Raw genomic sequence first — 13,344 nt, 5'->3', positions numbered from 1 at the left:
GGCACTGGCAAAGCCTCTCAGAAGAGAGTTATATCTGGCTCCTGTCAGCAAGCACTTATTGGCATCCACAATAGTGCCTGGGTTTGTTAACTGCATATGGGATGGATCCACAGGTGGGGCAGTCTATGGATATCTATTCTTTTACTCTCTGCTCCACACTTTGTATTTCTTCCCATGGGTATTTTGTACCCCTTCTAAGAAGAATCAAAGTATCTACACTTTGGTCTTCTTTCTTCTTGAGCTTCATGTGGTCTGTGAATTGTATCTTGGGTATTCTGAGCTTCTAGGCTAATATCCACTTATCAGTGAGTTGGTCTTGAAGTCCTCTATCAGCCTCACGCAATGTGATTTTAAATTCAAATCTTGCTCTGTGGTATATTCAGTTATCCAGAACTTGCTGTGGTGGGAGAACTGGCTTCTGATGATGCTAAGTAGCCTTGGTTTTTGTTGGTAGGGTTCTTGTGCTTGCCTTTCACCATCTTGTTACTTTTGGTGTTACATAGTTCTGTTGTTTCTGTGTTTCTGACTGGAGCTTGTACCTCCTGTGGTCCTGTAAGCCTGTGTCAGAACTCCGGGAGCCCAGCTCTCTTCTGGTGGGACCTGTGCACAGAGGGCTGTGGAGCAGCCCCAGCTCCATGGTACAGATAGCTCAACTGTTTTTTTTTTTTTTTTTAAATAATTGCTCAACCTCTGTCATTGTTTTTTCTTTCATTTAATGTTTGTGTGTTTGTTTGTTTGTTTTAGATATTAATTTATTTATGAAGAATGACATCAATTCAAATAAACTTATTTTCCCAGAACAGCCCCACTGTGTATCCTAGGGTACCACTTCAGTTTAGGTTCTTCTGCCTCTGTCTCTTGAATATCATTTTCAGGGCACCTCTTTAGCTTCAGAGTTGATCTTTTGGGGAGTTATTTTTTCTTTCTTTTTTTATTTGATGTATTCTTTATTTACATTTCAAATTATTTCCCCTTTTCTGGGTCCACACTCCCCGCAAGTCTTATAAGCCCTATTCCCTCTCCCTGTTCCTCCAAGACAGGGTTTCTCTGCGTAGTCCTGGATGTCCTGGAACTCACTTTGTAGACCAGGCTGGCCTCAAACTCAGAAATCCGCTTGCCTCCTCCTCACAAGTGCTGGGATTAAAGGCGTGCTCCACCACCACCTGGCTAACATAAACTTAACTTCTGTTCCCCTCTGCATTGGTGGTCATTAGGCAGGGGGTGGTTTTGTAATCTGGGGGTACAGGTGTGTTGGTGGAATAACCTGGTCTTGTTGAGGGTGTAAATTGAAGATGCTGGTCTTATTGGAGATTGGCTTAGAGAGTGAAGCTAGGCTTAGGTTTTGTTGAGGGGCAACTTGGAAACTAATGCTAGGTGCCAGGATGTTAATTTGAACAGATTTTTAAAAATGGAGTCTGAACTTCAAAGATTTGACCATGCATCAGGAATATCTGCATTCTCTAGTCTTACTTTTTGGTGTTCAAGTTTCTGATCCTGGATAACTATTCTTGTTAGCTAAATTGTATCAATGAATAATGTGGATTTTGTAATTAATACACACCCCACAGAAAGCAGAAGCAAAGACAGCTGTTGATCTAGCTTTTATTAATTAGGCAGCATATTAAAAACAAACCTGCAGAGGGTTTAGAGGTTAGGGAAATGTGTTTGAGAGATTTAGTGATAGTGGCAGAGAGAGTATTTAATAAAAGAAGACTACAAAAGAGAAAAAAGTTAAGTGGCCAGAAGCAACAGACTCCAGACTCATCAAAAAGTCTGTTGGCAGTCAAGGAAAAACCAGAAGACTGCAGGAGGTGCCTAAAACAGATAGTTTCAGAGGAAGGAGGTAAGGGGGCCCTGAAGACCCTGAGGGGAAGTACAAAGTCTAAATGGAATAAAACACAGGAAAGTATAGAGCCATCTTCAGAGGTTTGGGGCTCTGATCCTGCCCACCATACAGGAGCTCTTCCAAATGCCTTACATTTTGTGAACACTCAGATTCCTGAGCAGTTAAGGAAAGCACCCCTTCCCTGATCATGTTTATGGTAGCAATCTGTAAGACCAGTGCATGTGTAAATAGTATCTGTGCAGAGATTTACATGATCTCTTTATTTATGCAAGATTGTCCCAAATAAGCAAAGTATATTATTTGGTGATGGTTATTCTTCTAGTCTGCACTTATTGTGGACATCCAAAAGTAGAAGGCATGCCTTTTCCTTTTTTTTTTTTTTTTGTCTTTTTTTTTATTTGATATAATTTATTTACATTTCAAATGATTTCCCCTTTTCTAGCCCCCCCCACTCCCCGAAAGTCCCGTAAGCCCCCTTCTCTTCCCCTGTCCTCCCTCCCACCCCTTCCCAGTTCCCCGTTCTGGTTTTGCCAAATACTGTTTCACTGAGTCTTTCCAGAACCAGGGACCACTCCTGCTTTCTTCTTGTATCTCATTTGATGTGTGGATTATGTTTTGGGTATTCCAGTTTTCTAGGTTAATAACCACTTATTAGTGAGTGCATACCATGATTCACCTTTTGAGTCTGGGTTACCTCACTTAGTATGATGTTCTCTAGCTCCATCCATTTGCCTAAGAATTTCATGAATTCATTGTTTCTAATGGCTGAATAGTACTCCATTGTGTAGATATACCACATTTTTTGTATCCACTCTTCTGTTGAGGGATACCTGGGTTCTTTCCAGCATCTGGCAATTATAAATAGGGCTGCTATGAACATAGTAGAGCATGTATCCTTATTACATGGTGGGGAATCCTCTGGGTATATGCCCAGGAGTGGTATAGCAGGATCTTCTGGAAGTGAGGTGCCCAGTTTTCGGAGGAACCGCCAGACTGCTTTCCAGAGTGGTTGTACCAATTTGCAACCCCACCAGCAGTGGAGGAGTGTTCCTCTTTCTCCGCACCCTCTCCAACACCTGCTGTCTCCTGAATTTTTAATCTTAGCCATTCTGACTGGTGTAAGATGAAATCTCAAGCAAATCAGTGGCCTTCCTATACTCAAAGGATAAGCAGGCTGAGAAAGAAATTAGGGAAATGACCCCCTTCACAATAGCCACAAACAGTATAAAGTATCTTGGGGTGACTCTTACCAAACATGCGAAAGATCTGTATGGCAAGAACTTCAAGACTCTGAAGAAGGAAATGGAAGAAGACCTCAAAAAATGGGAAAACCTCCCATGCTCATGGATCGGTAGAATCAATATAGTTAAAATGGCCATTTTGCCTAAAGCACTATACAGATTCAATGCAATACCCATCAAAATCCCAACTCAATTCTTCACAGAGTTAGAAAGAGCAATTATCAAATTCATCTGGAACAACAAAAAACCCAGGATAGCTAAAACTATTCTCAGCAACAAAAGAAAATCTGGGGGAATCAGTATCCCTGACCTCAAGCAATACTACAGAGCAATAGTGTTAAAAACTGCATGGTATTGGTACAGTGACAGGCAGGAGGATCAATGGAACAGGATTGAAGATCCAGAAATGAACCCACACACCTATGGCCACTTGATCCTCGACAAAGAGGCTGAAAACATCCAATGGAAAAAAGATAGCCTTTTCAACAAATGGTGCTGGTTCAACTGGAGGTCAGCATGCAGAAGAATGCGAATTGATCCATCCTTGTCTCCTTGTACTAAGCTCAAATCCAAATGGATCAAGGACCTCCACATAAAGCCAGACACTCTGAAGCTAATAGAAAAGAAACTGGGGAAGACCCTTGAGGACATCGGTACAGGGAGAAAGTTTCTGAACAGAACACCAATAGCGTATGCTCTAAGAGCAAGAATTGACAAATGGGACCTCATAAGGTTACAGAGTTTCTGTAAGGCAAAGGACACCGTCAAGAGGACAGATCGGCAACCAACAAATTGGGAAAAGATCTTCACCAATCCTACATCAGATAGAGGGCTAATATCCAATATATATAAAGAACTCAAGAAGTTAGACTCCAGAAAACCGAACAACCCTATTAAAAAATGGGGTACAGAGTTAAACAAAGAATTCTCACCTGAAGAACTTCGGATGGCGGAGAAGCATCTTAAAAAATGCTCCACTTCATTAGTCATTAGGGAAATGCAAATCAAAACAACCCTAAGATTTCATTTGGCTTTTTTCAAGACAGGGTTTCTCTGTGTAGCCCTGGCTGTCCTGGAACTCACTTTGTAAACCAGGCTGGCCTCGAACTCAGAAATCTGCCTGCCTCTGCCTCCTAAGTGCTGGGATTAAAGGCATGTGCCAGCAGTGCCCAGCTAATTTTTTTTCTTAAGTTGAAGTATATAGATCCAGTTCTAATACAGATTCTTCTGGTCGAAAAACATATACATTTAATCTGAGAAAAACATATACCTTTAGTCTGAGTCTTGAGGCAGAAAAACACATACCCTTAATCCAGATCTTCAGACTAGAAGACACTCCCTTAACTAGGCCACACCTTCTACTGGAGCCCCACAATAAGCATTAAGAAGAAGGAAGCTTTTTTCTTTAGCTTCCTGCTCACATCTCAATAGCATGCCCATTCCTGGATGGAGCTAGAGAACATCATACTAAGTGAGGTAACCCAGACTCAAAAGGTGAATCATGGTATGCACTCACTAATAAGTGGATATTAACCTAGAAAATTGGAATACCCAAAACATAATCCACACATCAAATGAGGTACAAGAATAAAGGAGGAGTGGCCCCTTGGTTTGGAAAGACTCAATGAAGCACTATTTGGCAAAACCAGACCGGGGAAGTGGGAAGGGGTGGGTGGGAGGACAGGGGGAAGAGAAGGGGGCTTATGGGACTTTCAGGGAGTGGGGGGATAGAAAAGAGGAAATCATTTGAAATGTAAATAAAAAATATTTCGAATAAAAATATTTCTATGTTGATTGAAAGTGGAGTTATATTTTCTGGTAAAATTGAAGAAGTACATGAAAAACAAAAAAAAAGAGCATGAGGGTGGAGTTCTCATTTTCCAACATTAAATTCCAAGGAAAAAGACCAAGGGTTTCTAATATTGGTAGGAGAGTGAGGGCTCTGTTCAAACATCCACAGCTGAGCTAGGCTGCTTGGACTACATGTTACTTCTCTGAAATAAACATCTCTGGAAACCACAGACTGATTTCAAAAGTTTTTTTCATCTTGTATTTTATTTGGTTAAGGTTTTGTCTACAGAGTTCTTTGTGGCCATGGAGACAAGAGGAGGGCCTCAGATCCTCTGATTCACCAGTTTCAGGTTGTGGAAAACTCTCCTATGTGTGCTGCGAACTTAGCTAGAGTTCTCTGAGAGAGCAGTAATTGCTTTTGAAGCCGAGTTCCCTGAACCTTGAATGTTTAAACAGAAACTCTTCATTGTCTTTCCTTCTCTGATGAGGAAGCAATCATGGTTGATTTCTCCTTGCCAATGGCCACAGTCATCTCTTCTGTTTAGTCCAAGGCAGAAGTGTTTCTCCAAAGAAACACAGTTGTTCTCTGCCTAGGACCCACTCTAAATTGAATCTCAGTTTCCAAAAATCAGACAAATTCAAACAGGAACATTAACATCATAGATGTCATGTAGAGTGTCCCAGACTGCAGTGCTGCCTATTGCACACCTACCATTTCAGTATGTATAATATATTGCAGGTGTTTTAAATCCTGAGCCACCATGCTGCCATTCCCCTGATAAAGTGCAAATGCTCCCTCAACACCATTGTCTAAGCAGAAGTCATTGGTAAAAAAGCTGGTTGTTGCTGTTGCAGAAGAGGTACAGGTCACAGCTGTCCATCTTCTGAGATCACTTTAGGCATTTAAATCATGGCTCCAAAGAAGGACACTGTGCAGAAGCCAGGGAGCAGAAGGCTTCAGCCACCAAGGGGGGATGTGACTCCACCAATGACTTCCACCCTGAGGTCTTAGAGACCTCATAGGCAAAATCTGTAATGAAATCCAGGGCCTGAGTCTTCAGCCACTGTGTGCTGTGGAGGTCAGCCAGGATGAGAGTGTTTGCAGCATTCTCCACAGAGAGGATCCTGCAGAGGGCATCCTCACACATGGCCTTCAAGCCGTCCAGGCCATACCTGTCAGCAGCTGCCAGCAGACCAGAGGCCATGGAGTAGCTCTTGAGGTTTGGTGCCTTCCATGTGTAGATGAAGCCCATCATCTCCTGGAAGACTTGGGGATCCAAGTCATGAATCTCAACGTGGTTTTTTAGTCTCTCCTGCATTTCATGTTCAAACATGGCTCTGAAAACTGGAGAGCGAGCTGCTAGGATGGCCTTGTGAGCCCTGAATTCATGGCCACCCACCAATAGGGAGCAGTCTGTGAAGATGGAATTCTCCCAAAGCTTCCCTAGGTCATCTGCCAACACATGCCTTGGATCCTTGATTGCAGGTGTCATGTTCTGTCCAGGCATGCTGAAGATGGCTCCCGCTATGCTCACCTTGCAGCAGATGGTGAGCTGGTCTTCAGGGAGAAGTAAATGCTGATGGGAGAGGAGGAAATCTCGAAGGATGAACTCTTTGAATCCCCTGTGTTGGTATTGCCAAAAGCTTACAACACTGGGGTTCTTCCTACTTTGACATTTCTCTCCTTGGGAATTTATGATCCAGAACTCAAACTTTGCCCAAACTGGGCACACGGGACAGCTGAGCAATCCCAGGTCAACTGACAGGTAATCTTTGCTTTCTTTATCAACTCCATTTGGGTATACTCTCAAACACCATGCCACTTCCTCATTGTCCTCTAATGAGAACTCTGGGCTTCTAATCTCTTTCTGAATTCCATCCATGCAAAATGAGAAGTTGCTAATGGTCCACTCATAGCAGATGTTTTTTACACTGATCTGTGTGGAGCCCTTGGCTTCCATGTCCCCTGACATTTCTGTTGGCGGTAGTTTGGAGGTTAACATTGATCTGAAAAGAAGAACTAGCATTTATTGATTCTTCATCCTGATACATACAATTATATATACTCTTTAGATTTTATTTTAGATTTCTCCTAAATTCTTTCTCTCTGCTGTTTTTCTCTCTGTCTCTGTGTAACTGTCTCTGGTTCTCTGTGTCTCTCTTCCCCCCTCTCTGTCTTCTCTCTCTCTTTCTCTCTCTCTCTGAGTATATATCTGTGTGTGTTTATTGAACATACAGAATTAATTCCTTTATATAAATAGAAAGAGGATATATGAGAACAACATAAATTCAACTAATATAACAATGACTACAGTCAGTACTTACTTAGTCCACGAGGTTTGAAGTCTCAGGTTTTCTTCAGTATATGCTGGTATTCTGAAGTAGGGTCTAATGCCAGTGAAGAAATGGGCTTGCTAGTAAGATGAGAGCAGGCGGGCAAAGACACAAAGTCTCCTTCTTCATATGCTTATATAGGCCTCCAGTAGAAGGCGTGGCCCTATTAAGGGTGTGTCTTCACGTCTCAGCTTCTGGATTAAAGGTGTTTGTTTTACTGCCTGAAGACTCAGATTAAAGGTGTGTGATTTTCAACCCTAAGAATCTGTGTTTGAACTGGATCTATCTATTTCAATTTAAGCAAAACAAGCTTTTAAAAGATGATCCCTCCATTTTATATGTTACATGAGTCCACAGGTAGTCTAGACAAGAAGAGCCATCACCAGGGTACTTTGCTTACTGATACTTCAGACTTCCATAAATGAAGGTATCATGTCAATATCTGCAAAGCTATTATTTACTCCTGTGCTGGCTTTTACACTGATTTCTGCCATAAACCTGATCAGGGAAAGGATGTTTTCCTTAACTGGTCAAGAGTCTGAGTGTTCACCAAATGGAGGGCATGTAGAAGAGCTCCTGTATGGTGGTCAGGAATCAGAGCCCCAAAACTCTGAAGATGTCTTTCTTCTTTCCTGTGTGTTATTCCAATCAGAAGCACAGACCTTGTGATCACTCCTCCCAATTTGGTCGGTGGTAGTCTTGTACTTCCCTCCTAGGAAATCCTTCTTCAGAGCCAATTAGAACAATGGTTCTGGAATATCATAAATGCTTCTCTTTCTGTATCTCTCTGTCTCTCTGTCTCTGTCTCTGTCTCTCTCTGTCTCTGTCTCTCTCTGTCTCTCTCTCTCTGTCTCTCTCTCTCTGTCTCTCTCTCTCTCTCTCTCTCTCTCTGTGTGTGTGTGTGTGTCTTTCTGGTTTTTTGAGACAGGGTTTCTCTGTGTAGCCCTGGCTGTCCTGGAACTCACTTTGTAGACCAGGCTGGCCTCAAACTCTGAAATCTGCCTGTCTCTGCCTCCCAAATGCTGGGATTAAAGGTGTGCGGCACCACTGCCTGGCTGGATTCTCCTTTTTTCAATTTTTATTTTATTAATTTTCATCTGAAATTCTGCCTCACTGCAGTGCTCCCCTCACAGTTTTTCAGCCCTCCCCCATCTCCTTTGCCTCTGAGAGGGTGCTCCACATGCATTCCCCCTCCCTGGCGCATTAAGTCTCTATAGGATTAGGCACATCCTCTTCCACTGAGGCCAGACAAGGTATGCCTGTACTTCATTTGTGCTTGGGGCATCAGACAAGTTCATGTATGCTCTCTGGTTAGTGGCTTAGTCTCTGGTGGCCCCCGAAAGTCCAGATTAGGTGATACTGGTCATTTTTTTTAGAGTTGCCATCTCCTTTAGTTCCTTTAATCCTTCGCCTAACTCATCCATAGGGTTCCCCTACTACAATCCAATGCTTAGCTGTAACTGCATTTCAGTTAGCTGTTGGTAGGTAGAGCCTCTGAGAGGACAGCCATGCTAGTCTCCTGTCTGCATGGAAAACATAGCATTAGTAGCGTATGTGTGTGTGTGTGTTCGGCCCAAACAGCATTACATGCAAATTTTCACTGCAAGTAATCAATGTTCTGGTTCAAGGATTCTGCTTTCTGAAACATCATAGGAGTGGCTCCTCCATGACCTCCAGAAGCTGGTAGATGGAGTAGATTGTCAGGTGAACCATCTCAAAACATTGGCTTCCAGCGTGGATTGCAGCAGAGTGAGTGAGCCAGGTTTTGTGTTCTGGCTTTTTGCCATTATTTATTTTTTTTTCAATTTTACTTAAATATCTTCTTTATTTACATTTCAAATGTCCTCTTTGCTCAATGCCCCTCTGAAAACCTCTATTCCATCCCCTCCCTCTGCTCACTAACCCACCCACTCCAGCCTTCCTGACCTGGTAGGTGTACCCTGAGGCAATGAGCCTTCAAGGGTCCAAGGGTGTCTCCTCTCATTGATGTCTGTTCAGGCTGTCCTCTGTTACCCATGTGTCTGGAGTCATCGTTTCTTCCATGTGTACTCTCTCATTTGTGCTTAAGTCCCTGAGAACTCTGGGCTTACTGGTTGGTTCATATTGTTGCTCATCCTATGGGGTTGCAAACACCTTCAGCTCCTTGGGTCCTTTCTCTAGTTCCTCCATTGAAACCCTTTGCTCAGTTCAATGGTTAGCTGTGTGCATCCCCCTCTGTATTTGTCAGGCACTGGCAAAGCCTCTCAGAAGAGAGTTATATCTGGCTCCTGTCAGCAAGCACTTATTGGCATCCACAATAGTGCCTGGGTTTGTTAACTGCATATGGGATGGATCCACAGGTGGGGCAGTCTATGGATATCTATTCTTTTACTCTCTGCTCCACACTTTGTATTTCTTCCCATGGGTATTTTGTACCCCTTCTAAGAAGAATCAAAGTATCTACACTTTGGTCTTCTTTCTTCTTGAGCTTCATGTGGTCTGTGAATTGTATCTTGGGTATTCTGAGCTTCTAGGCTAATATCCACTTATCAGTGAGTTGGTCTTGAAGTCCTCTATCAGCCTCACGCAATGTGATTTTAAATTCAAATCTTGCTCTGTGGTATATTCAGTTATCCAGAACTTGCTGTGGTGGGAGAACTGGCTTCTGATGATGCTAAGTAGCCTTGGTTTTTGTTGGTAGGGTTCTTGTGCTTGCCTTTCACCATCTTGTTACTTTTGGTGTTACATAGTTCTGTTGTTTCTGTGTTTCTGACTGGAGCTTGTACCTCCTGTGGTCCTGTAAGCCTGTGTCAGAACTCTGGGAGCCCAGCTCTCTTCTGGTAGGACCTGTGCACAGAGGGCTGTGGAGCAGCCCCAGCTCCATGGTACAGATAGCTCAACTGTTTTTTTTTTTTTTTTTAAATAATTGCTCAACCTCTGTCATTGTTTTTTCTTTCATTTAATGTTTGTGTGTTTGTTTGTTTGTTTTAGATATTAATTTATTTATGAAGAATGACATCAATTCAAATAAACTTATTTTCCCAGAACAGCCCCACTGTGTATCCTAGGGTACCACTTCAGTTTAGGTTCTTCTGCCTCTGTCTCTTGAATATCATTTTCAGGGCACCTCTTTAGCTTCAGAGTTGATCTTTTGGGGAGTTATTTTTTCTTTCTTTTTTTATTTGATGTATTCTTTATTTACATTTCAAATTATTTCCCCGTTTCTGGGTCCACACTCCCCGCAAGTCTTATAAGCCCTATTCCCTCTCCCTGTTCCTCCAAGACAGGGTTTCTCTGCGTAGTCCTGGATGTCCTGGAACTCACTTTGTAGACCAGGCTGGCCTCAAACTCAGAAATCTGCTTGCCTCCTCCTCACAAGTGCTGGGATTAAAGGCGTGCTCCACCACCACCTGGCTAACATAAATTTAACTTCTGTTCCCCTCTGCATTGGTGGTCATTAGGCAGGGGGTGGTTTTGTAATCTGGGGGTACAGGTGTGTTGGTGGAATAACCTGGTCTTGTTGAGGGTGTAAATTGAAGATGCTGGTCTTATTGGAGATTGGCTTAGAGAGTGAAGCTAGGCTTAGGTTTTGTTGAGGGGCAACTTGGAAACTAATGCTAGGTGCCAGGATGTTAATTTGAACAGATTTTTAAAAATGGAGTCTGAACTTCAAAGATTTGACCATGCATCAGGAATATCTGCATTCTCTAGTCTTACTTTTTGGTGTTCAAGTTTCTGATCCTGGATAACTATTCTTGTTAGCTAAATTGTATCAATGAATAATGTGGATTTTGTAATTAATACACACCCCACAGAAAGCAGAAGCAAAGACAGCTGTTGATCTAGCTTTTATTAATTAGGCAGCATATTAAAAACAAACCTGCAGAGGGTTTAGAGGTTAGGGAAATGTGTTTGAGAGATTTAGTGATAGTGGCAGAGAGAGTATTTAATAAAAGAAGACTACAAAAGAGAAAAAAGTTAAGTGGCCAGAAGCAACAGACTCCAGACTCATCAAAAAGTCTGTTGGCAGTCAAGGAAAAACCAGAAGACTGCAGGAGGTGCCTAAAACAGATAGTTTCAGAGGAAGGAGGTAAGGGGGCCCTGAAGACCCTGAGGGGAAGTACAAAGTCTAAATGGAATAAAACACAGGAAAGTATAGAGCCATCTTCAGAGGTTTGGGGCTCTGATCCTGCCCACCATACAGGAGCTCTTCCAAATGCCTTACATTTTGTGAACACTCAGACTCCTGAGCAGTTAAGGAAAGCACCCCTTCCCTGATCATGTTTATGGTAGCAATCTGTAAGACCAGTGCATGTGTAAATAGTATCTGTGTAGAGATTTACATGATCTCTTTATTTATGCAAGATTGTCCCAAATAAGCAAAGTATATTATTTGGTGATGGTTATTCTTCTAGTCTGCACTTATTGTGGACATCCAAAAGTAGAAGGCATGCCTTTTCCTTTTTTTTTTTTTTTTTTTTTTGGCTTTTTTCAAGACAGGGTTTCTCTGTGTAGCCCTGGCTGTCCTGGAACTCACTTTGTAAACCAGGCTGGCCTCGAACTCAGAAATCTGCCTGCCTCTGCCTCCTAAGTGCTGGGATTAAAGGCATGTGCCAGCAGTGCCCAGCTAATTTTTTTTCTTAAGTTGAAGTATATAGATCCAGTTCTAATACAGATTCTTCTGGTCGAAAAACATATACATTTAATCTGAGAAAAACATATACCTTTAGTCTGAGTCTTGAGGCAGAAAAACACATACCCTTAATCCAGATCTTCAGACTAGAAGACACTCCCTTAACTAGGCCACACCTTCTACTGGAGCCCCACAATAAGCATTAAGAAGAAGGAAGCTTTTTTCTTTAGCTTCCTGCTCACATCTCAATAGCATGCCCATTCCTGGATGGAGCTAGAGAACATCATACTAAGTGAGGTAACCCAGACTCAAAAGGTGCATCATGGTATGCACTCACTAATAAGTGGATATTAACCTAGAAAATTGGAATACCCAAAACATAATCCACACATCAAATGAGGTACAAGAATAAAGGAGGAGTGGCCCCTTGGTTTGGAAAGACTCAATGAAGCACTATTTGGCAAAACCAGACCGGGGAAGTGGGAAGGGGTGGGTGGGAGGACAGGGGGAAGAGAAGGGGGCTTATGGGACTTTCAGGGAGTGGGGGGATAGAAAAGAGGAAATCATTTGAAATGTAAATAAAAAATATTTCGAATAAAAAATATTTCTATGTTGATTGAAAGTGGAGTTATATTTTCTGGTAAAATTGAAGAAGTACATGAAAAACAAAAAAAAGAGCATGAGGGTGGAGTTCTCATTTTCCAACATTAAATTCCAAGGAAAAAGACCAAGGGTTTCTAATATTGGTAGGAGAGTGAGGGCTCTGTTCAAACATCCACAGCTGAGCTAGGCTGCTTGGACTACATGTTACTTCTCTGAAATAAACATCTCTGGAAACCACAGACTGATTTCAAAAGTTTTTTTCATCTTGTATTTTATTTGGTTAAGGTTTTGTCTACAGAGTTCTTTGTGGCCATGGAGACAAGAGGAGGGCCTCAGATCCTCTGATTCACCAGTTTCAGGTTGTGGAAAACTCTCCTATGTGTGCTGCGAACTTAGCTAGAGTTCTCTGAGAGAGCAGTAATTGCTTTTGAAGCCGAGTTCCCTGAACCTTGGATGTTTAAACAGAAACTCTTCATTGTCTTTCCTTCTCTGATGAGGAAGCAATCATGGTTGATTTCTCCTTGCCAATGGCCACAGTCATCTCTTCTGTTTAGTCCAAGGCAGAAGTGTTTCTCCAAAGAAACACAGTTGTTCTCTGCCTAGGACCCACTCTAAATTGAATCTCAGTTTCCAAAAATCAGACAAATTCAAACAGGAACATTAACATCATAGATGTCATGTAGAGTGTCCCAGACTGCAGTGCTGCCTATTGCACACCTACCATTTCAGTATGTATAATATATTGCAGGTGTTTTAAATCCTGAGCCACCATGCTGCCATTCCCCTGATAAAGTGCAAATGCTCCCTCAATACCATTGTCTAAGCAGAAGTCATTGGTAAAAAAGCTGGTTGTTGCTGTTGCAGAAGAGGTACAGGTCACAGCTGTCCATCTTCTGAGATCACTTTAGGCATTTAAA

The 13,344-nt window shown here is 42.3% G+C and overlaps 1 protein-coding gene across 1 annotated transcript; it reads right to left on the bottom strand.

The window, feature by feature from the left end:
- Nucleotides 1-5,786: 5,786 nt before the first annotated feature.
- LOC127683042 (TD and POZ domain-containing protein 1-like) lies at nt 5,787-6,851 on the bottom strand. Its single transcript, XM_052179893.1, has one exon. It carries the CDS (start codon nt 6,849-6,851, stop codon nt 5,787-5,789), a length of 1,065 nt encoding a protein of 354 aa, XP_052035853.1.
- Between the last annotated feature and the right edge of the window lie 6,493 nt (nt 6,852-13,344).

This window comes from Apodemus sylvaticus, chromosome 4, assembly GCF_947179515.1.
Source record: "Apodemus sylvaticus chromosome 4, mApoSyl1.1, whole genome shotgun sequence".
NCBI classification, from domain to species: Eukaryota; Metazoa; Chordata; class Mammalia; order Rodentia; family Muridae; genus Apodemus; species Apodemus sylvaticus.
This window is presented reverse-complemented; position numbering and strand designations above follow the sequence as displayed.